Source organism: Podarcis cretensis (assembly GCF_951804945.1).
Source record: "Podarcis cretensis genome assembly, chromosome: 15".
NCBI classification, from domain to species: domain Eukaryota; kingdom Metazoa; phylum Chordata; class Lepidosauria; order Squamata; family Lacertidae; genus Podarcis; species Podarcis cretensis.
Genome location: NC_137185.1, coordinates 1746061 through 1770448, shown reverse-complemented (window position 1 = coordinate 1770448; position 24388 = coordinate 1746061). Strand labels below are relative to the sequence as shown.

At 49.7% G+C, this 24388-nt stretch overlaps 1 protein-coding gene across 15 annotated transcripts in view; it reads left to right on the top strand.

Moving 5' to 3' along the window:
* MYO18A (myosin XVIIIA) overlaps positions 1 to 24388 on the top strand; it is a 143397-nt gene that overhangs the window by 42917 nt on the left and 76092 nt on the right. For 5 of the 15 annotated variants that reach the window (XM_079955346.1, XM_079955345.1, XM_079955353.1 and 2 more), the window contains exons 3-12: positions 8488 to 8610; positions 11492 to 11579; positions 12963 to 13072; positions 13176 to 13352; positions 15367 to 15577; positions 17627 to 17769; positions 18489 to 18589; positions 19610 to 19673; positions 20785 to 20929; positions 23661 to 23672. In XM_079955346.1, the coding sequence (XP_079811472.1) occupies positions 8488 to 8610; positions 11492 to 11579; positions 12963 to 13072; positions 13176 to 13352; positions 15367 to 15577; positions 17627 to 17769; positions 18489 to 18589; positions 19610 to 19673; positions 20785 to 20929; positions 23661 to 23672 (1174 nt within the window). Of the gene's footprint in view, positions 1 to 4587; positions 5374 to 6447; positions 6535 to 8487; positions 8611 to 8779; positions 8929 to 11491; positions 11580 to 12962; positions 13073 to 13175; positions 13353 to 15366; positions 15578 to 17626; positions 17770 to 18488; positions 18590 to 19609; positions 19674 to 20784; positions 20930 to 23660; positions 23673 to 24388 lie in introns of those variants that run through there. The other 10 variants (XM_079955351.1, XM_079955342.1, XM_079955349.1 and 7 more) reach the window with 7 other exon arrangements.

The window sequence follows — 24388 nt, the reverse complement described above, 5'->3', positions numbered from 1 at the left end:
GCAATGAAATTTTCCAGCCAAGGCATGTGTATAAAAATGCTTATGAGAGAGCACAGATTACATACAGAAAGACATAATTTTATTTGTATGCTGCCTTTCAAACCATGCTGAAGGCAGCTTACAACATGAAAAAATATATAATTACAACATTACAAAAGTAGTCACCAACAATAAATAGAACATCAAAAATACACAATTGAACTGAACAATTTCCATATAATCAAAACACAGATACAAAAATTAATATAGCAGCAACAGCCCCCCCCCAAATATTAACAACAACAACAACAAAAACACCACTTACCAAATGCATTTTGTTAGGGGCTTTTGCAAAAATGTTTGTATTAGGCAAAATTAAATATGAACATGTGTATATTGAGAGATGTTTACACTGAAACGCTAATGAATTTCCACGAAGACTTTTAAAAATAAAAAAGCACCTTGCAAACTGTTACAGAAAAGTGGTGAATTGAATTTAAGATTGCGAGAAAGAGAAACCAAAGCTGACAGATTCTTCCATTCTTAGTTGGGAAGCAAAGCGGGTTGCGCCAACACTGTTACCATTAGTTTATTCTGTTTTATTCTGTGGGCACAGGGATTTTTTGGGTGGGGTGGTGGGGTAGGAGAGAGTTGCAGAGAAAGAGAAACATGCACATGCATGGTGAAAAACCGTGCCCATGTGGCATGTGGAGGGTAAAAGGTGAGTCCTGATGAGCACTGTGAAGATCAGCAGAATTTCAGTCTTATTTATTTTTATTTCATAAAACTTGTATACCGCTCGATGGTAGGAAAAACCTCAAAGCCGTAGTGCTAGCCATGGGGCAGAACGACACTTTCTCTGAGCCCACAGGATGTAGAAAGCAAGTGACTCCTCCAGTTTCCTGCCTGGCCTTGTTGTTGATGCTGACGAGAGACCCCTAATGGAGCCCATTTCCAAAGCCACCATCCCTACCTCTCTCTGCCTCCCCTGTGCCCAGTCATATACACTTCGGGTGGTGGGACCTGCCAGTTCCCAGAGAACCACTCCCCTGTGCGTGTTTTAAGCTGGGTCTTTGTTAGGCTGATCACTTGGTGCGGCTTGAAAGCTATCGCTGTGGGAAGGTGCCCCCTTCACAACTCTGGCCTAGTTCTAGGATAATGGATGGTGGCAGGGACAAAGAAGGAGCCATCAGGGCTGGAAACCTACCCCTCTGGGACAGGCTTGTAGATGGTCTCAGGCCCTTTAGGCTTCTCTCCCACCCCCAGCTTTTTCCAGTCTTTTTATTCCTTGAGCTGCCCCTCCCCCAGCAATCGCCGCAGCTCTTCTTTTAGTGGTGGCTGGGTTTCTCCTGATTCGTGTCATTAATTTAACAACTCCCTCAATGCACTTTTTGGTTGGGCCTCAGTTTTACACAACTGTGATTATTTGGTGCCCAGAGCATCTCTGCTATTCTGTTTGTAGTTGAGTACCTTTGCCCAGAGGAACCTGTTTATACACTCTGCTACTGGTGAAGTTCATTAGTCTGTGTTTCATTTGCATCCTGCTTTTCCTAACAAGGAAGCCAGGGTAGTACATGGTTCTCCCCCATTCACACATTTTGTGCTCGCAACAACCACCCTGCCAGCTTTGTGGCTGAATTAGAGATTTGAACTTAATTTTGATCTATATTCAGGGCTCTGAATATATGAAGAGCCACAGAAAGGTCACAGCTCAGTGGTAGAGCAACTGCCTTGCACACAGAAAGTCCCAAGTTCAATCCCTGGCATCTTCAGGTAGGAGCGCCGGCTGCCTGAAAATTCTAAATAATAATAATAATAATAATAATAATAATAATATTTATTTATACCCCGCCCTCCCCAGCCAAGACCGGGCTCAGGGTGGCTAACGCCAAGTATAAAAACAATTGATTAAATACAACTTAAAAACAAGATGCAGCCTCATTTCAGTAGAAACTCAAATCAAAGAGAGCTGCTGCCAGTCAGTGCATACGATACTGAGCTAGATGGACCAATGATTTGGCACGGTATAAGGCAGCTTCATACGTTCCTAATATGCTCCTGTTCTGCTTGTTAAGCACATTGGTGTTGTTGATTTTTGTTTTAAAATATTCAAGTTACAGAACTTAAATAACAGAGTGTTTGGTGTGGGGGAGAGAGCAAAGCCTTTTGTGATGGCCCCCATAGCTACCATCTATAAAAGGCTAACAGGGAGGAAAGTGACTAAAATTAAGGGAGTGAGGATGGGACTTGTGAACTCAGTTAAGTGTACAATTCCTATCCCCCCCCCCCCAGTTGATGCTCCAATTTAAGCACGTGGAGCAGAAGCAGAACTAATTACTCAGAACAGCAAAAATGTAGAATTAAATTGCGCATAAATAAAGCAAACCATGCACATTTGCTTAACTTGCACGTTTTACACAGGTCGTGGCACTTAGCTTTGCAGAATTTGGGTTACCATTGGTGTAGAATTTTGCGGAGTCCTGCTCATAGCCTCCTTACCTCAGGTCTTTCTCTGCCCTGGTCAATAACCTCTTCTCATTTCAGTGTTCAAAAGTGGCACCTTTCTTGCCGAGCCATGGCTCAGAAGGTGAGCTGGAACTTTTTAATGACGGCAGCACCCCTGCTTCCACTCTCCCCAGCAAGCCTTTTGCCGTAGCGGTTGAAGCTTCTCCTGGCCTTGGGCCATCCATCCTAGGTCTGGTGCCCAGTGGCCATTAGCTATGCTGCTTGCCGCCTCCTCTTCCTTTAGCTGCTCCTGAAGACAGACCCAGAAGCTTCCCCTTGCTCAGCTGCCCTGCTTTCCTCCTTTGTTCTAAAGCAAGGAGCCAGTTGCTCGGCTTTGCCTACTGGTGTCTTCCCTCTCCCTCTTTCTCTTCATCCTGTACCCTGGCAGCCTTCCCCTTCTGCTGCTGCTGCAGCTTTCCTTTCTCATCTTGGGGCTGCTGAGTGTTGCCTTCGCCCCCTCGGCAGAGGCCAGAAGCTCGTCCAAGAACGACAAGATCCGCACTGTTCAGGAGAGTACAGAATTGATGCAGTGGCTGCTTTTTGGCTTGAAAGAAATCTCTTTAAGGAAGGGCATCTGGAGGGGAACAGCCTTGACTGGCGCCTTCCCCGCTGCTTTTTTAAAAAAAATGCCACCCTTTTCCTGATCCACTTCTCTTTTTAGGCTGGGGCCTGAAGGGTAGGGTTTCCCCTCCCCCCCAACCCCCAAGGTGAGTTTATCCTGGGAAGCTGATTCCTTGTATTTTTGTTTCCATCCAGTCTCACTGCAGAGCTTTGGTCTGTGCTGCCGCTACACTGTGGGTTGAGATGAGTCTGCAAAGTCTTAGCTGCGTGGATGGATGCTTTACGAAAAGGACTTGTGGGCAGAGGGCTCTGCAGGGATGTGGGAGGGGGGAATCAGTTATTTTCTCATTCCTGGGAATGCCCTTTGGAAGTAACCTTTCCTCTAGAACAGGGTTTCCCAAACTTGGGTCGCCAGCTGTTTTTGGACCACAACTCCCATCACCCTTAGCTAGCAGCGCCAGTGGCATAGCTGTCAACATTTCCCTTTTTTTAAGGGAAATTCCCTTATTCCGAATAGGATTCCTCACAAGAAAAGGGAAAAGTTGACAGCTATCAGTGGTCAGGGATGATGGGGATTGTAGTCCAAAACCAACTGGAGACCAAAGTTTGGGAAACCTTGCTCTAGAACATAGGAAGCTAGTCCAGCAACAACCTCGGTGACCCAAGGTAGAAGAAGGTTGGTCTATGCTGACTGACCGCAGTTCTCCAGGGTTTCAGGCAGGGAACTCTTCTAGATGCCTAGAGATGCCACTGGGGATTGAACCTGGGACCTTCTGCATGCAAAGCAGATGCTCCACCACTGAGCTACGGAAGCTCAAGCTTTTATCCTTGGTGGGCCTAGCCCTGCTGCCTTCCCCCAAACCTCTGAGGTTGGAGCAAAAAGACTCGGAGAGCTAGCATAGGAAGGGGCTTTACTCTTCCATACGTACTGTCCATCCATTTTTTCCATATAATTTTGTGCATAGTTAGTCAGGGTTTTTCTTAATGCAGGAGTGGCTTGGACATAAGTGGGCCCTCTGTATACCAGAGGCGATGCTAACACAAGCAAAGATGATGAGTTGGGTTGTAGCCACTATGCTGTGTATAAATCCGTTTGCAGTAGACTCCTCTTCCGTTCCTTTTGGCGGCATGTTCGTTTCGCTTCCAGAACCCCACCTGTGCCCTCTTCCTCCAGCTCAGCCAGTTGCTCATTTGCAGCTGTTCGTTGCGATTAGCACTCTCTTCTGCCCACTCCACTCCCCAGTCACACAAACTTTTCCTGGCCTTTTTGCATGTCAGAAGCCAAACTAACCCTCTGGATGGGCAGGGTTGACCCTGATGTTGGGCAGGAACCAGGGATCCCATTGGATTCTCTGCTTGGGAAATCTGAGGAAGGCAGCTTCTTCCTTATTGTGTGAATGCAAACCCTTGAGTGGGGAGGAGGGGTGGAAGGGCTGGACTTGGTCCCTCCAGCACAGCGCCTGGCTGGTCGCTGCTGCCTTACCATGGCATTGTTTGGGGGCCTGCTCTCCTCACAACATCTTAATGTATCTGCAACTATAGTTGGATGTCCAGAGTGCAGGAAAGGAGGACCCCCGGAACCCCCGCAGCCCAGAGCCCCCAGAACGCCCTGGGAGGGTGAAGAGCCCAGAGCCCCCTGGGAAGGTGAAGAGCCCAGAGCCCCCTGGGAGGGTGAAGAGCCCAGAGCCCCCTGGGAGGGTGAAGAGCCCAGAGCCCCCTGGGAAGGTGAAGAGCCCAGAGCCGCTGCTCAACGGGGACACCCAGCATTCCTGCCCTCCCGACCAAGCCATGAATGGCCTGGAGGGCTCCCAAGGAGCTGGCTCATCAACTCAGCCCGAGCCACCTGCTGACGATGCCCAGGGCCTCTCCCGCAAGAGAGTGGTGAGGGTGGTGCGGAAGGTGGTGCGGAAAGTGCTTCCAGGGGAGGATTCTGGGGGCTCCAAGGAGCCGGGACGAGATGTCAAGTCCACGGAGCCAAGCAAGAAGGAGGAGAAGCCTCCTGCAAAGGTCCAGCCCCCACCTGCAAGGGTGCTCTCTCCGTCCCCTCGGCCCCCCTCTTCCTTGAAGTCTGAGCCCAAGGAGGCAGCCCCCAAGGATGACCTCTCGGTGGGGCTCAAGAGCCTGATGTCGAGAGGCAGGACCAGAGAGCATCGGCCCCGTGCCAAGCTGCCAGAGAAGAAAGAAGAGGAGAAGAAGCCCCCAGAGAAGACAAAGACCCTGCCTCTTGCGGAAGGGAAGGCCACAGACACAAAGGGGAGTCAGGCGCCAAAGGGGCCTCCTGCGGCTCCAGCGAAGCTGGCAGTACCGAAAGCCACCACTGTGAATAAGGTACTAGTGCATGAGCACCGCAGCTTGGCGGGCGCACGAGGCCAGCATCTGAGCATGTGCAGAGTGCCTTTGTGTTCCTCACCTGGGCAGGGCGGGCAGTGAACTTTGGCTCCCAGAGTCTGGAGGGGCTCCTCAATGCATGGAGTGTGCTGCTAGTCCTGCCACAGCGAGGCTCTTCTTTCTCTCGGGGAGTGTGTTGTGCTCTCTCTTTACCCCACCCTGTGTCACCCCCACCAGGCAGCTGTTTTGGTGCTTAGGGCAGCTTCTGATTGGTGTGCTTAACAGCCCATGTGCCACTTTGACCATGCCATGAGGCTCCTCGCCTTCATTTCAAGCACACATGAAACCCATTTCTGTCTCTTAGAGTTGCAAAGATGAGCTTGAACATGAGCAGGTGATTCTGGGTGGAAGTTCAAAAACTGGAGGACAGCTGAGCAGGGTTTGTAAGCTGTCTGTGGAGGGTCTTTAATAGTTTCTTCCCTTCAGGGGAAATCTAAGCAGATTATATCAGAGTGTATAAATATCAGTATTCAGGTTGCAAAATTTGGGTTGAAAAGTGGAGCTTTCCAGCATTTTAAAGCTGGAGTGCTTTTTAGATTCATTGAGGAGACAGGAGTGGAGAAGCCATAGCATGGCTGTGTTCTGCATCCACAGTTGAAGGCATTAATATCAATTGCTGGAAACCACAAGAGGCGAGAGCGCTTGAAACCTGGAATGCCCGTTTCCCACTGTGAGAACAGGATGCTGGACTAGATGGGCCACCGGTCTGGTCCACCATCAACACCCCCTGCTAAATTTAACCCTAGAATAAACATTGGAATTAAATGTGTTCAGTGAAGATGGGCCCAGAGTGACTCCACTCCTTTATTTTTTTGTTTGTTTAACAAAATTTATATACCGCCTGTTTGTAAATAGAACCTCTAAGCAATTTACAAAAATCCCACTTGTTATGCCTGTCTTCAATCTAGCCTGAGCTTCATTGCATCCACGTGACTCATAAGGGGTGTGTGTGTGTGTGTGTGTAAGCATGCATCACTGGGTTCCTTAAATACAGTTATGACCTCTGTCATCTAGACTCCTTCCAAGGAGAAGCCCCAAACAGCAAAGCCAGCAGAGAAGTCTCCGCCTTCCCTGAGTCCTGGAGAGGAAACCATCCAGCAGGTGTGTCTTGAGCTGGAGGTGCATGTAGGGCCCCCTTTGCCTGTGTGCATTGCTGTTGCTGTTGTGCCTTTTCTGAAGGCCTGTGTTCTGGGGCAGGGAGAAACCTGGGGTGGTGGTGGTTGTGCAGTGAATATGTGTGTTTATTTATGCAAAGTCTCTGGCGACCAAAGAGGCTCACCACACAGATGTCTGTTCCCACATGGGGTAGGGGTGCGCAGAATTCAAGCTTGCGGGATCAACTTCCTTCTTTTACTAGGACTCTGTGATCCACCAACTGGAGCCAGGTGCAAAAGAGCTCCTAGCCTAGCAATTTGTTTTTGAGTACCACCACAACTCAGCTCAGCTCAACTCACAGCGCTTCTGAACAAAAATCATTTCCAGGCTACCCTGATATTATTTTCAGCCCTATCATTTTGGGTGGCATTGGGAAAGCGGGGTGGGAATTATTTCGTTGCTTCTATTGCTAAACCTTTGGGAGTCAGAAATCTTTGCTGAATTACTGCAGATCATTCTGAGATCTTCCCACCTCTGGATGCACAGATGTGTAGGCACCTCCCAGATTTCTCTCTGGGGAAAAGTTTTTTCCTGTTCTGTCTGAAGTGTCCTCCTTAACTTATGTTGGGACACACCTACCTTGACTGACGTAGATCTGTATGAAAATGTAGGCCACTGTGTTACTAATAATAGAGCACATGATTTTGGCATTCAAAGGCTTTCATGTTTGTGTTCAGAGGGTTTTTGTGATCAGAGTGTTGTACCTTTGCCCCATGCAACATGAACCTCACCTGGGTAAACGGTGCCTGATTCTCAGCACTCTAAAGTATGGCCTCTGGGCTGACAGGAGGAGGTTTGAAGTATAGGGCCAGAACTGGGTATATATTCTCCTAAGCCAGACACTGGATTGGTCAAGTGGCTTACAGAAGCTCTAATGAGCAGCTAAGGTAGCATGGTCTGTTTCTGCTTGTACTCTTGCAGTGTTGGCCCACCTGGGGAAAGCCATCTCCTGGCTGCAGCTGCCTCTTAGGGTTGCCAGCTTTTGATTTCAAAAACTCCACTCCTTGGAGAATGAGGGGCAGAACCTGCCTGGCTTTGGGATTGTGGCCACTAGCCCCCAAACCCTAAACTGAACAACTAACTGCCTTCATTGCACATTTTTGGGTGCTAGACAAAAGCATTCGTCTTCTCCCAGGCCTTTGGCTAATTAAACAATCTATGGTCTTTTAAAAAGTTTATGTGGTGGGGGGAATATTGTTTTGGTCTTTACTACAGGATATGTATTTTGTGTTTTTATCTGGTAAACCCCCCTGTGATCCTCGAATGAAGGGTGGTATAGAAATGTAAAAAATATTTGTAATAACTTTGCCTGCTTGGCTTTAAATGTTGCATTGGCATTACAGACACCAGCATTGGCCATCTAGCCATTGGTCGAGATTTCCCCACCCCCCCAGTCCAGACCAATATTTATTGATTTGCATTTATATCTCACCTTTTTCTCCAAGGAGTTCAAGGTGGCATGTGACATTCTTCCTCTCCTTCTTCAATCCCCACAACAACCCCCCTATGAGGTAGGCTAGGCTGAGAGGCGGTGACTGACCCCCAAGGTCATCGAGTGGGGGATTTGAACTCTGTTCTCTACCAGGTCCTGGTCCAACACTCTTAACCGGTTGGCGAGACAGCTCTACCTAGAGTGTCATGATGCTTAGGTTCCAGTGGTCCTACCTTGCTGATCTCCAAGACTGTTGGGTGGGTCTTGGGCAAAGTGAGCTTGGCTGGTCCCTGCCACTGCTGGAGGCCACAGAAGACTTGCTGAGGGTTCTGCTGCCTCTGTCTTTCCTTGTTGCTTCTTGTAGGTGAGATACCCTTCTCCTCTCCGCTGCTGGTCCCTTGACTTTACAGCTTACCTCTCTCTCTGTGTCTCTCTTTTTCTCTCCTCTCTCTCCTTTGCTGGGTTAGCCGGAGCCTGCGACCACCACGGCTGCACTCCCCCAGGTACTGTACCCCAGCGCACCGGAGGACCCCCTTCTATCTCCCGTCTGCCTCTGGGTTGATGTGTGTGCTCGCGCCACGTGCTGGAGTGTAAGGCTTTATTCACCTCTTGGCATCTGGCCTGGGCCTCCCCTTTCCATCATGCTAGACAAGAGAGAGATGACTTGTTTGCACACGGCTGGGCGGGCGTTGGGGAGGGAGGGAGGGAGGGAGGGAGGGGGCAGCGGGGTGGGGCAGGGGTGGAAGCCTCCATGTCACATGCCAAAGCTATTGCTGGCATCATGGGAAGTGGGGCCGCTTCTCTTGGAAGGGGCAAAAGGCCGCCTACTTTCAGCACCCAAAAGCGACACTGTCCGGATCTTTCCCCTTCCCCTGACGGATCAATCCGGGTCCCAGCTGAGAGCCCTGGTGAGTTGCTTTACCGTGGAAATGGGATGGAGAGCTCTGGGTGACACAAGTGAGGGCTGGGGAAATGGTGGTAGTGGTGGGGAGGCCAGCTGTTATTCTTCAGGGTAAGGAGAAAAAAACCCCAGGGATCAGTAATCGGTCTGGCCTGGCCTGAAAGTCAGTAAGTGGGTGGGTGGGGAAGACTCATCCTCAATTTGATTATCGTTTCTTAGCCCCCAAAAGTCATTAGCAACAACCTTTCTCTACTTTCATGCTGCCTGCTGTTCGTGTTACACTGCCAGCAGCACATGTAGGCAGCGCTTCTGCAGAGTAGCCTTTGGGTCCCTGCCCCAAGGAGCTTACCAAACTACCTTTCAATGGAAAGGGAGACAAACAAAAGAGAAAAGGCCAGCAGGGAGGAAAATTGCATACAGGTGGACTATTTGGGGGCGCGGGGTGAGGACCAAAGGGGAAGAGCAGAGACCAGGACCATGCAGGTGAGCTGGAAGGCTCAGCGTTCTGTTTTCCAGGTGCCTCTGGGCACTCACAAGCAGAATACGAAGGCAAGGGACACCCTGTGTTGTTTCTTTTCAGGATCTGGCACTGAAGGGCGGGTGGCAGCAGCGTCCAGTAGATTCAAACATGGGGCTTCCGTTTTAACCATAGTGACTAACAAAAGTTGGGGGAAGGCTTGTAGCTCTGTGGTGCAGAGCGCCCACTTTTTTATGTAGAAGGCAGCATCTCCAGGTAGGGCTGAGAGACGCCCTACCTGAAGTCCTGGTGAGAGGCTGCCAGGTAATACTGAGCTAGATAGGCCAGTGGGTTGGACTCAGTATAAGGCAGCTTTCTGTGAATGGCCTGTGTCTTGGAACCTACCCTCGGTCTCCCACCTGACTATTATGATGTTACAAAGGTGCACACATTTGGTCCATTGGGGCTGGCACCCTTGCACTTGGGGGCAGCTATCTCTGAGGGTTTGGAAGGTTGGCTCAGGACGGAGCAAGCTGTGACCTTCATTGCTGCAAGGAACCTTCTCTCTTTATATGCTGCCAAGTAGACTTTTCCTTTCTCCATGCCTTAGTTTCCCTTTTCTCATGGTAGGACTAATAGCATGGCAGACAGGGAGACTACAGAGTCAGGTGTTCTCTTTTTGTGGGGGGTGGAGGTAGTATGGTTCTGCTGGTTCCCCCACCCACCCTGATCTCGCCTGGAGGCGGGCATCCAGAGAGAGATTAACCTGGCCCACATTGCTTCCCTTCCTGTCAGCTCCCACAGGCTCAGGTGGACGATGCCCCAGCAGCTGCTTTTGGGCTGGCCTCTGCTGTCTCTCGGCCGCAGGTTTGGCTGCTCCATTCACAACTTTTGTTGCTTGTGGGCGTCTGTGGCTTGAAGCTTGCGGGAGGGGAAGGGTTGTGCTTGGTGTGGGTGAAGAAAAGCTGCCTTGGATTTGTGTGTGGTTCCATGAAGGGGATTTCTTTTTCTGAGTCCGTCCTCCATAGATGGTCTCTGGATCAAGGGAAGCCATTATAGATATAATGATGGACCTTTCCAGGGATTGTGGGTCAGACACATGTTGTCATCCCCATCCTTCTCATCCTCATCCCTATCCCCATTCTTCCAGTAGCCCCATAAAGCAGGTTGAAAGAGCCCACCCAGTAGGATTTGAACAGGTACCCCTATTCTGCTTTAATACCCCAACAGAATTCATTCTTGGATGGTTTCTCCTACCCAACCCCATGCTTCGAGATGGCCTTCCAGTTGTTGCTTCCCCAACTCTCCTAGCTGCAAGGGCCTGTGACCATAGGCCAGCCTTTCCCCAACCTGGTTCCCTCCTATTGTTGCTGAAGTACAACTCTCTACATCCCTGGCCTTTGGCCAAGCTTGCTGGGGCTGATGGGAGTTGTGCTTCTGCAGCATCTGGAAAGCCAAAGGTTCCCCATGTAAAGGGCCCCTGGTTTACTTCGTCCATTTCAAGATGGGTTTTTTTGCATGCTCCATTCACCGTTCTCCTCATCTTGTTCTGTCTGCACCTCTGGAGTTTTGATTGTGTGTGTGTCAGTTTGGGGAGGGGGGCAGTGCTGCATGCTGCATGCTCTTTGCTATTTTCAAGGAGCTGCCTTGCTCGCTTTGGGGAGGGGGGGCTGCACATTTAACCCCTCTGGAGGTTGAACCCAGCCAGCCTGATCAGAGTTGAGCTTTGGTAGTGGTGATGGTGACGGTTCTTGTTGTGACACGTCTGAGGGAGGGGGAGTCTTGTGGGTTCTGTGCATCAGGCAGGAGAGCAGGTGGGCCTGTGCAGAGTGCAAGATATGAGCAGGGAAGTTTTGTGAGGAAGACTGTGCACACACCATGCATTTAAAGCACACAGCTTCCCTAAAGGATCCTGGGAGCTGTAGTCCTGTGACAGGTAAACTTCATTTCCCAGGATTCACTGGGGGAAGCTGTGTGCTTTAAATGTACAGTATGTATGCAGTCTAAATGGAGCTGGGCTGAAGTGGGCAGAACCCCTTCCCCCCCGTTCTCTCTGAGGGGCTGTGTAGTGACTCCAGTTGTTTCTTGTCCGCCCACCTCCCCATCCCCACAGGCCAAGACGGAGGAACAAATTGCAGCCGAGGAGGCCTGGTATGAGACGGATAAAGTGTGGCTGGTCCACAAGGATGGCTTCTCCTTAGGTAAGTGGGGGTCAGTGGTGCAGGTGGTGGGGTTCCTTTTCATGACTTGGGCTCAACCTTCCAGAGAGGCTTCCTGTCCCCAGCTACCCCCAGTTCCCACCAGCAATGTGGGGCTGGGATGAGGTGTTCGTTGAAGGGGCCGTGTGCTGGAGGGTAATATAAATAGCACAGAGAGGAACGAAGGGAAATTCTATTTCAAAATAGTAGAACTGTGGGTTGCTGCTCGATGAAAGCAGCAGGTAACTGAAGGGTTACAAAACCCCAGTACAAATGGCCCTTCTAAGTTAATTGCCTCTAAATTTTTTGATGTCTACTAGCTTGGGAAATTGAGTGGGCTGGGGGGAAGTGGGTTGCAAAGTGGAAGAATAATTTTCATCCCCCTCTCAAAATACTCATGGACATCCAGTGAAGCTAAATGTTGGAAGATTCAGGACAGATTTTTTGAAATGTCATTCTTCACACTGCTCCTGTTGGCATACGTCTGTTTTGGGAGACAGTGGAGCAGTTCTCCTTTGGGGGTGAAGTCAAACTCTTGGAATGTTACAGCGCCTACTGTGGCTGTAGAGACCGGTATGGGAGAGGCATGTTTTGTTGCAGCTGGGGCAGATGAAGGCGTCCGGTGCTGCTGCTGCAGATGCACCAGGGTGTTTTTTCTCTCTGTGCTCCTCCCAGGGGCCACTCCTCCCCTGGTCACTGCTATGGATGCAGGAGCTGACTGTCTCCGGGCGCTGCAACTGTCTGAAAGGGATCCCCAAACAGTGTTGCCGGCCTTCATGTCATGTTTGCCTTCATGCCAGTGCATAGTTAAACTATAGAACTTGCTGCCACAGAGGCATTGATGGCCACCAACCTGGATGGCTTCAAACAAGGATAGACAAAGATAGATGGAGGCTCTAGAGTAGCGGTTCTCAACCTGTGGGTCCCCAGATGTTGTTGGACTACAACCCCCATCATCCCTGAGCTCTGGCCTTGCTAGCTAGGGGTGATGGGAGTTGTAGTTCAACAACATCAGGGGACCCACAGGTTGAGAAAGGCTGATCAATGGTTACTAGCCACAAGGGCTGCGCTCTGCTTCTAGGGTCGGAGGCAGCAATGCTTCTGAATGCCAGTTTTTGGAGAATGCAGGAAATGAGAGTGCTCTTGTGCTCGGATCCTGCCTGCAGGTTTCCCACAGGCACCTGGTCTGCCACTGTGAGAACAGGATGCTGGACTAGATGGGCCGTTAGCCTGATCCAGCAGGGCACACCTTACGTCCTGGAAAGCATTTTGTGTTTGGTTGGGCCACTAGGTGGCAGCAGCACCTTACCTCTGAGGTTCCCCTCCATGTGCGTTGTGTCTCTTTCCTACAACTGACCCTTGTGTCCTGCTTCTCTGCCCACACAGCAAGCCAGTTGAAGACTGATGCTGCCGGCCTTCTGCCCGAGGGGAAAGTCAAGGTGAAACTGGACTATGATGGAGCTCAGCTTGAGGTGGATGAAGACGACGTGGAAAAGGTAGGCGTGGAGGCTGGGCTAGCTGCCTCTCACCTGCAGCCAAAGCTGGATTGACTCCTTGTCCTGCCCAGGTTAACCACGTTCCCCCTCTCCCTCTGCCCAGGCCAACCCGCCGTCATGCGACCGCGTGGAGGACCTGGCCAGCCTTGTGTATCTCAATGAGTCTAGCGCCCTGCACACGCTCCGCCAGCGCTATGGCGGGAACCTCATTCACACCTACGCCGGGCCCAACATGGTGGTCATCAACCCTCTCAGCTCTCCATCCATGTACTCTGAGAAGGTGAGTGTTGCGGCCGGGTAGGATGGAGCGGGTTGGCAGAGCGGCCACTCATTCATTTGTTTGCTTCTTCCTCACTTCGCTTGTATGCTGCTTTCCCGAGAGGAAAGAATCCTGCTCAGAGCCATGTACAACAAAGAAAAGAGGAATGTATCCCAGAATTGACCATTGCAAGAACAATTTAGTAATAAATAAAATAATGAAACAGCAGCATGATAGCAAATATAACAAGGGGGAAACACATTTCAGGACTGTAAATATAACAAGATTGCATTAACCACATAATACTTCCTGGTTGTAGCAAAAATAACAAGGGAGCTTGACAGTTTTACCTTGATTCTAGAAACACCCTCCCCCTTGTCCCTCTCCTGCTACAACTTGCAGGGCTTCCGGAAGTAGGGGGTGGGGTAGCTGTAAATGCTCCCTCCCATGCTGTTCCTCATTGTTGGGGCTGGCCATGACTTTGGATATTCCCTTTGGGAGAGGAGAGGGGGCAAAGGTCATTGATATCCCCCCAGTGGAGACGATTGAAGGCTCAAAGTGCCCCTGTTAAAGCCACTCTATGCTCCCCAGGTGGGACTGCAGAGTTCTGTTATTTACTTTGAAAATGCGTAAACTGCTTAGGGATGTAGGAAGCTTCCTTATACTGAGTCAGACCATTGGTCCACTTAGCTAATTATGGTCTATACAGTCATACCTCGGGTTACAGACGCTTCAGGTTGTGCGTTTTCGGGTTACGGACGCGCCAAAACCCGGAAGTACCGGAACGGGTTACTTCCGGGTTTCGGCACTCGCGCATGCGCAGAAGTACTAAATTGCGCTTTGCACATGTACAGAAGCGCCGAATCGCGACCCACGCGTGCGCAGACACGGCGCTGCGGGTTGCGAACACTGCGGGTTGTGAACATGCCTCCTGCACAGATCACGTTTGCAACCCGAGCGTCCACTGTACTGACTGGCAGGGGCTTTCCAGGGAGGGCATCTTTCCCAGCCCATACTTGAATGTGGGACCTTCTGCATGCAAAGCAGCTTCTCTTCCACTGAGCTACAGCCCTTCGCTTGATTAAAAACTTTTTATAAATAAAAAGTTATCCAAGTGGTGTACGAATAAGATAGCAGAACACAGCTGAAACCTCAAGTGAATTAAAAACATGTAAAATAGTTACCATTGAAACAAATATTCATAGAACCATCAACAAAGGCAAAACCAATAGAATCTTTAAAACAGATGTGGGTAACTTAATGGCTTTCCGAAGCAAAAGAGTGTTCGTTAGGCACCTAAAACACTATAATGAGAGTGCCTGTCTGATGTCAATAGGCAAGGAGTTCCAAAGTGCAGGGGCTGCCCCACAAAATGATTGACTCCTCACAGATGTAGTGAGGAGAATTTCCCCTGCAATGTGTCACTCATGCTGTTTGTTTTTCTGTGTGTACTGAAATTTATAGACCACATTTTTATTGGTAGCTCAAAGAATAGAGATTTAAAAATTGACATCTGGTTAGTGTTGATCAATAGACCAGATTGATAACATGGCGTGATAGCAGCACAGCTGGGTAGCATCCCTAAATCCATCATTAATTTCTTATTTAGATTTACACCCCCCACACTTGAAATACATTATCGGGGGGTGGGGGTGACGACGGCAGCTTACAATAAAGCTTTAAAACCACAATTGCCATATGTAGCGAAAATCAGACATTTTAGGATGTATATCCTTGTTTCATAATCATTTTTATAAGCAGCTTTGAGTTTATTTTTTGTTGTTAAAGTGACTAATAAGAACAGAAGACCCCCTTTTTTAACTGGACATGCTGTTGGGGGCTGAACCTGGGACCGTCTGTTTCCAAATAGATGCTCTATCACTGAGCTACAGCCTCTCTCTCTCCCCCTTCTCTCTGGGGCTCCTGTTTCCCAGTACCAGAACCCATGCCTGCTTTAATCCTCCCAGCATCTCCTCTACCGCTTGCCCTTTTGCTGCCTCTCCGATGCCACACTTAATGCTGCCACTTCCTCCAGGTGATGCACATGTTCAAGGGCTGCCGCAAGGAGGACACCTCCCCCCACATCTACGCCGTGGCCCAGGCCGCCTACCGGAACATGCTCATGAGCCGCCAGGACCAGTCCATCGTTCTGCTGGGGAGCAGCAGCAGCGGAAAGACCACCAATTGCCAGCACCTGGTCCAGTACTTGGCCACAGTTGCTGGCAGCTCCGGGAAGGTCTTCTCAGGTAGGTGTGTGGCCAGCAGTGGCCTCGGCTCCTTCTAGAGGCCCTTGGGGGTGGGGGCAGCCCTTGGGAAAGCAGGTGAAAATGAGGACATTTCTACTGAAATGATGTTCAAGGGAAGCCATGCCACCAAACAGCAAGGAGCACACCAAGCTCTCGTCCTGTTTCTTTAACAAAATAAATGTCTTTGTTGGAATTTAACAATTATTTTTATTAGCAAAGAAAAGAAAAGAAACCAAGAGTAAACAAATGCAATTTTACAGCAGGTTGAAAGCAGCATATCATGAAGCTTACTGTTCCAAAACATTATGAAAGATGCCAATTTTCCATAAATCTGTTAGGCTGGTTCCTATGTATTCTTTTGTGGTGCTAACTTAATCATAGATCAAATTTCCTCAGTCCTTTCGGATATAGAAGGAGACGTGGTCCCCTCCCTCCATTTAGCTATGACAGGTTTAGCAGCAGTTCTAAGGTTAACAGTATTTTCCAAAGTAACGTATTTTAGATAACCAAGTAGAAATGACTAGGATGTACAATGTCCTAACATAACAGAGATACTGGCCTGAACAGATTTCCAGACTTTATATTTGAGGCCAATTGATTTGTGTGTGTGTGTGTGTGCAAAGCAAACAAGTGAACAATATACAAAACAAATAGGATGTGGTACACTAACCAAAGGAAAACATAGCTCCAGCATTCCACCGAAAACGCAAGAGAGTTGGAAGTCATTTTACAGGCTCACAATAAATAGCACATTACAAGCCCCCTGTGCTGTTTTTGTTTTCTGTTTTTTCCCCAACATTTGTTTCAAGTCAGTGATGCTTGGGAATTGTATACAGCTACGTAGATTTTTGAGAGGCGAGTGGAAGAATATTGACTCCATTGTTGGGTCACGTACATTATGAGAGGGTACCACATCCCATCAAATCCCCCCCCCCTTCCTGTTTTTAAGGGGAGGCCCTTCAGGGATGCTGAACTCATTATCCGACCATTGGTCCATCTGACTCAGTATTTTCTGTGCTGACTTACAGTAGCTCTTTAGGAATTCAGGCAGAATCCTTCCCTGCCCTACCTGGCGATGCCATTGTTTTATTTTTAGACCGATTTGAGCAATACTGAAGACTACAGCTCCCATCATCCCTAACTACAACTAGAGACCCAAGTTCGAGAAACACTGGACAGGCTTCCCGCTGGGTCAACTGGTTGGCCACTGTGAGAAGAGGGTGCTGGGCTAGATGCAGCAGCCAAGCTCTTCTTATGTTCTTCTTAAGAGGAAAGATGTTGCAGATGGAGGAAGAAGGAGGTGGACTTTGCTGATCTCGCAGAGAACCTCAGCAGAGCCTTGCAGCTGGATCAGGCCTAGTGGCCCATCTAGTTGACCATCTTCTTTTCACAGTGGCCTGTAAGGGAATCTCTTGCAAAGCTGAGCTGAGCTGGTATAATGGAAGAGGCAAGCGGATCATGAACTGACATGCCTTGGGCTACCTAAGTCTCTCTTTCCTATCCCTGTCCCTCCACTCTCAAAACGCACCTTTGAATCCTGCTGCAACTGCCCTCAGCTTACTCTTTGTTGGAGAAGTGCTGACCCCTGTTGTTGTTCTCTGGTTTACTGGTTGCTGTGTGCTGCTGTAGTGCCCTTTTCAGCCTGTCACTTCAACCTCCAGCAGCCAGGATCCTGTCTTTTCTCTCTGACTTGACAGCTCCTCTGAAATCTGACCGTATTCCTTTCTGGATGGGTGGTGCCTGATTGAAACTGTCAGCACTGCATTTCACAGGGATGCTAACCATTTGACACTCAGAATGTCCCTTGCTTTGAGTTGAGTAACTTGCATGGCACAGTGCCACACAGTCGGGGGGGTGGCAAATCTGCTAAGGGGTGATGCAGTCAGGTAAGGGGTCCCTATCGGCCCCTTGAGATGATGACCGGTCTATTGGGGTTGTGGGGGTGGGGTGCACACACATGCTTGCCAGTTCATCTACACCTATGTGAGCGTGCCCGCACGCACAACAATGGTCTGCCCCTGCATGCTTTTCCTTGCTTTGCCTTGGCAGCGGAGAAGTGGCAAGCACTGTACACCATCCTGGAGGCCTTTGGCAACAGCGGCACGAGCCTGAACGCCAACGCCACCCGCTTCTCACAGATAATCTCGCTGGACTTTGACCAGGCTGGGCAGGTGGCCTCTGCCTCTGTGCAGGTGAGAGGGTGTGTCTGTGTGTGTTGCATACACTTCCAGCAGGTTCTTACTATGTTCTTGCATTCTTGTATCCCTGCAGCAGGGAGCACTGGTAGTTGTCTTATCCTAAGTCAGACTTTTGGTCCATCTTGCTCAGACTTGTCTACTCACAGCCTTTCTCCAGGGTTTTAGACAGGGGGCCTTCCCAGCCCTCCCTGGACTGAACTTTCTGGGACTTCCTGCATGCAGAACAAATGCTCTGCCATTGAGCTATCATACTTCCCTCAAAAATAAAGTGAAATTCCAGGCTGGTTTATTAAAAGCTGGTTTAAATAGGAATGTAGAAAATTTCCTTCTCTGGAGGCAGACCATTGGCACATCTAGCTCATTATTGTCTGCACTGACAGGCAGCTATGATCCAGGGTTTCATGTGGGGGGTAGTATTTCTCAGCCCTATCTCGAGATGCTATTGGGGATTGAACCTGGACCCTTCCGCATGTAGAAGAGGTGCTCTGTCACTGAGTTACAGCCCTTTTTGCGTTTGCAAGTAGTAGGGGGCTTATAGGGCATGCTGTCATGGCTGTGATGGTCCTGAGCCTCACAAAATTAGCCAGAAGTGAGAGTATGACAGAAGGTGGGGTGGGGTGGGGTAGGAGCTGCAGGAAGTTCTTGGGGCCAAAGTGGGAACCCTCTGGCCTTGTACCACGCAGACCTTTTCTCTCTCTGATTGCATCCCTCAGACAATGCTGCTGGAGAAACTCAGGGTTGCCAAGCGCCCCGCGAATGAGGCCACCTTCAACGTGTTCTACTACTTGCTGGCCTGTTCGGACAATGCCCTCCGGTAAGGAGGCTGCTGCAGCTCCCAACCCAAGGGACCAGCGCCTGCCTGGTTGCATGTGTTGCAGTGTCCTCCTGGCTTGGGGTTCTCAAAATGGGTTGGAAGGAAGGAAGCAAGCTAGCTTTTTCAAAGGTGGCTTTGAGGACTACTTGAAACCTTCAACTGGTCTGAAATGCAGGGCCCAGATTACTGGCTGGGGTTGCCTTGGGAACTGGAGGCCAGCAATGCTTCTGAATACCAGTTGCTGGATGCCACTGGAGGGGAGAGGGCTCTTGTACTCGAGTCTTGTTTGCAGATTTCCCACAGGTATCTGGTTGTTCACTGTAAGAAGAAGATGCTGGACTAGGTGGGTCATTGACTTGATCCAGTAGGCTCTTCTTATGTGTGACTGGCCTCCTCCTATGTTGCTTTCCCACTGTCCAAAATTGTCATGAAAATGTCCTTTGTGGTGAGACAAGTCTCACAGCTCTGCCTTGGGAGGGTTTGTCAGCCTCTTCAGATCTGTTTTGGATATATTCAAATGCCTCTGTGCATATAAGGAAGGAAGGTCTCTCCCCACTGATTAACCGTAGCCCAGCCAGCCCTGAAGTGAGGGGGCAGGACAGTGCAGACCATGGGCCTTGATGTCCTGAGTGGTTTTAGGAATTCTGTCTGCTTCTGGCAAGCGTAGCCTTTGTTTTTGCTTTAAAAAGATTTTTATTTATGTGCAAAAACTACAACATCACATAAGAAAAACGAGGGCAATTCAAACCCTTTAGGTCTTGGATGTTTTGTGATAAAACATGGGCCTGATAATCTTGTAGTTATTGGCTGGGGTAATAATGTGCAAATCATTTCAATTTCTAAGCATCCTGTGGAGGCAGCTGAACATAAATCAAAATCCACAGGGTTCCTGCAAACCAAGGCAACCCCTGTTTTAGTGCAGGGGGTGGGCTGGGGGGGAGGGCAAAGTGGGCCTTTCTGAATTGGAATGCTGCCTCCAGCACTCTCTCTTGACTCTCTCCTCTTCCCCTCCACCCCCAGGACGGAGCTTCATTTCAACCACTTGGCCGAAAACAACGTCTTTGGGATTGTACCCCTGTCAAAGGTAAGGTGGCTCAGTCGTAGAAGGGGTGGAGCTAGAGTTAGACCATCTGGCTCAATATTGTCTACACTGACTGGTAGCAACGACTCTCCGGGATTTCAGACAGGAGTCTCTCGCAGCCCTACCTGGAGGCCATTGGGGACTGAGCTTGGGACCTTCTTGCAAGACAGATGCTTTACCACTGAGCTATGTCTCCTCTCCTCTTTCTTGATGGGCGGTTGGGCAGCTGAGGGGATCAGAGGTCTGCATGGGTTGCTGGCTAGTGACTGGGAGAGGCTCACAGTATTGCTGTTAGTATGCAAAGCCCTCAGCGCTTCGTGACCACTTTGCGACCACTTTGCTTGAAAGATCACCTCCTCCCATATGTGCCCTCTTTTGACTGCTTTGATCTGTGGGGCTGACATTGCTCTGAGTGCCACATAATGTTCATTCTGCCCTTGCAAGAAATCAGTCTTTTAGCATGGCGGCCCCAACACTTTGGATCTCTGCATTGTACTGTTTTCAGTGCCTGCTAAAAGCTTCATTGTTCCCAGCAAGCCTGCTGAGGCCTTTAATTTTAGCATGTAATCTCGATGATGTGATTTTAGCAAGTATAAGTGTTTTATAATGACTGGTTTTCTTTTATCTTTATGTGAATTGCCTTTTATTGGTATCTTCAGCGACTGTTCATTGTAAGCAGCTTGGAGGTATTTCCTTCCAGTAAGCGGTACATAAATTTTGTTAAATAAAAACAACCCTGCTGTGTGAAAGCTCTGGTTGACTAGCTTTGCGGGACAAAGTGGAAAAGTCACCTACCACCAAGAGCTTTTACCCTTGTTCCTGAGGACTTGCATGCAGATTTTTAATCAAAAGCTGTGTGGGGTCCCTGTTCTTGCTTCCCTGCTCACTCTCTCACCATAAGAGGCAGGAGCATGTGTGTACTAGTGCCCTGAGCAGGCCACCTGTGGGCCTGTGGATCTTGGCCGTTGTGCCACCTAAGCCAGCACAGGAAATGACCCCACGTGGCCCTACTGCAGATGCCATTTACTGAGCAATTATAAACAGGCTCCCCATTTTTTTTAGTGCAGGCCAATTGACTGTGTATTTTGTTTTATTTATTTTCTGTTGGCTGCAGCCGGAGGAGAAGCAGAAGGCCGCCCAGCAGTTCAGCAAGCTCCAGGCAGCCATGAAAGTGATGGGCATCTCCAGTGATGAGCAGAAAGCCTTCTGGCTTGTCCTGGGGGCCGTTTATCACTTGGGGGCTGCAGGAGCCACCAAAGGTAATGGGCCAAGCTCGTCGAGAGCTGCCTTGCTTGGGTGCTGGGAGTGGCTTCGTTGCTGCTGAATTGGGCTTGGGGTTCCTTTTAGGACACAGGGATGGGAAACCTTCACCCCCTCTCGGCCAGACGTGAGCCTCCTTGGACCCCTATGAGGTTGTTTCTTACCAAATCAACATTTATTTGATTATCAATACCGCATTTATATCCCACCTTTTCCTCCAAGGAGCTCAAGGTTGTCCCCACTCTTCTCCACCTCTCCATTTTATCCTCACGACAGCCCTGTTAGGCTGATAGTGAATGGCCCATGCCTTCATGGCTGAACAATATGTGATCTCAGACGTGGAGTGGGTAGAGACACAGCTGCAGAAAGGATTGAACTCTCCCTGCACATCATTGACGCAATCCTGCTTTCTGCAGTCTCTCCCCTCACCCCATTGACAAGTGGGCAGGACGACCCACTTGCTCCTTCTCTGACCCTCTGACCTCCATTACAGGGATTGCTGCTTGACAGCTAATAGTTGAGGGAGCAGAGCAACCAGACAGAGCTGCTCTGTCTTCAAGTTGATAACTGCTCTGAAAGTGGGTGGCTGGGAAATTCCTTTGCGACATCACAAGCGCTGGCCTGCACCATCTGTAAAAGTGCAGAACTGCATGGATTATCCCTCTCCCTACCACACATCAACCCCAAAGAAGAGAGGGTTCATTTGGATTCTGTGCCTCCCAAGTCTGCCCCGCTGCTCTGGAAACAGAAATTGGTACCTCATGTTTTCTGCAGTCACACTCAGACATAACCAGGAGAGGGCAGTCCATCACAGGGCTCAGCGCTACAGCTACTGCCTTGTGCACTTTGGGCAATGTGTGTGTGTGTGTGTGTGTGTGTGTGTGTGTGTGTGTGTCTAGTGTTTTGCAGCGGCTGGCTTGCTGCTAACACCTGTGCTTTGGGTGTGTGTTTGTGATTTAATCTATTCCCTGAGCGATGAGTGAGTGGACTCAAGGGCATCCTGATCAAATTTGCAGATGACACCAAACTGGGAGGGGTGGCTAACACCCCAGAGGACAGGATCACACTTCAAAATGACCTTGACAGATTAGAGAACTGGGCCAAAACAAACAAGATGAATTTTAACAGGGAGAAATGTAAAGTATTGCACTTGGGCAAAAAAAATGAGAAGCACAAATACAAGATGGGTGACACCTGGCTTGAGAGCAGTACATGTGAAAAGGATCTAGGAGTCTTGGTTGACCACAAACTTGACATGAGCCAACAGTGTGACGCGGCAGCTAAAAAAGCCAATGCAGTTCTGGGCTGCATCAATAGGAGTATAGCATCTAGATCAAGGGAAGTAATAGTGCCACTGTATTCTGCTCTGGTCAGGCCTCACCTGGAGTACTGTGTCCAGTTCTGGGCACCACAGTTCAAGAAGGAAACTGACAAACTGGAATGTGTCCTGAGGAGGGCAACGAAAATGGCCAAAGGCCTGGAAACGATGCCTTATGAGGAACGGCTAAGGGAGCTGGGCATGTTTAGCCTGGAGAAGAGGAGGTTAAGGGGTGATATGATAGCCATGTTCAAATATATAAAAGGATGTCACATAGAGGAGGGAGAAAGGTTGTTTTCTGCTGCTCCAGAGAAGCGGACACGGAGCAATGGATCCAAACTACGAGAAAGAAGATTCCACCTAAACATTAGGAAGAACTTTCTGACAGTAAGAGCTGTTTGACAGTGGAATTTGCTGCCAAGGAGTGTGGTGGGTGGAGTCTCCTTCTTTGGAGGTCTTTAAGCAAAGGCTTGACAACCATATGTCAGGAGTGCTCTGATGGTGTTTCCTGCTTGGCAGGGGGTTGGACTCGATGGCCCTTGTGGTCTCTTCCAACTCTATGATTCTATTCTATTCGGTTGTTTGGAGCTGTCAGCATCTCTGCTTTAGATGTAGCCCCATCATTCAGGCAGGGTTGCCATGGCGGTGGTGGGCAGCCCACATCTCATCCCTGAGTTTTAGATCACCTGTGATTATCCCTCAGCGGCAACGAGATCCTCTGCTTGTCACATGGCATTAGGAAGGAACCGTGGCCAATTTTTCTTTTTCAACCTTTCCTTGCTATATTAAAATCCTGAGCAGGTCTTAGGCCCTTGCTCTGGAACATAGGAAGCTTTCCTGTGCTCCATCTACCAAAATGTTTGACTGACAGCAGCTCTCCAGCTTTTCAGGCAGGGAGTGTCTCCCACCCTACCTGGAGATGTTGTTGGGGATTGAACCCTCAACCTTCTGCATGCCAAGCAGATGCTGTATCCATGAGAGAAGTTTGCTCCCTTAGGAACATAGCAAGCTGCCTTCTACTGAGTCAGGCTGGCTGAGTATTGTCTGCACTGTCTGGCAGCAGTGGCTCCCCAGGGTTTCAGGGAGATGCCATTGCTTTATACCCCTGAGCTATGTCCCTTCCCCAGTCCTGCCTCCACTCCACTGACACCTGGAGCTGTGCTCCTTCCCATCTAGCTGGTGGGGACAAACTGTGATATGCAACCCAGAAATCTTGGACCCCTTCTGCAATTATCTTTAACTCCACAACTTTGGATGGGTTTTTTGTCTCATGAAAGTGTGTGTGTGTGCGCGCGCCTCACCTGCCTTTGTTGCACCTGATGTCTCTGCAGGAACCTTTTTATGTCAAAGCTGTGTTCTAACTCCCCTCTCTTTGTGTTTGCATGGTGCATGCTGCTCCCTTTGCAATGCAGACGGCGACGAAGGTAAAGCCCCCTTTCCTTGCGCCCCCCTCCCAATGAAATCCACCTCTCCTCTGCCCTTTCTCTTCCTCATCCCCCTCCACCCACATTCCTCCATACCCATGTTTGGTGCCTTCTGGTGCACAGGGCTGGTTAGCTCAGTCCCATTTACCACCTCCCCCTGGTGAGCTTGCTGCCCCGGCACCTCTTTAGAGTGGGCCGTCAGGGTGGCCCTGGGAGTTTACCCTCTTCCTCTGTGCTATGGTCATGGGGGCAGGGGGTGGGGGGCTGTATGTACATAGGAATACAGAGACTAATTGCATTAGTCCATGCAGTTCAGTGCTCTCTACACTGACTGGCAGGGGGTCTTTTCTAGCCCTACCATTGGGGAATGAAACAGGTGCTCTGCCACTGAGCTATGGCACGTTCCCTAAAAAACATAAGAACCCAAGAAGCTGCCCCATACCGAATCAGGTTGCTAGGTGTCTCACCTAGCTTGATATTGCCTGCACTGACTGGCAGCAGTGCTCCAAGCTTTCAGGCAGGCAGCCTTCCCCAGACCTGCCTGCAGATGCCCTAGGGGCTGCATGCATCATGGAGCTGGTGGTCAGTCCTTTCCATCTTCACCTCAAACCGGCTGCAGTGCCCCTCCCTCCCTTCCCCACGTCACATGTGAAGCAGTTTTGCACGGGAGGGTCTAGAAACTTGAATGCTTGGCATAATTTACTGTGGACCTCTGC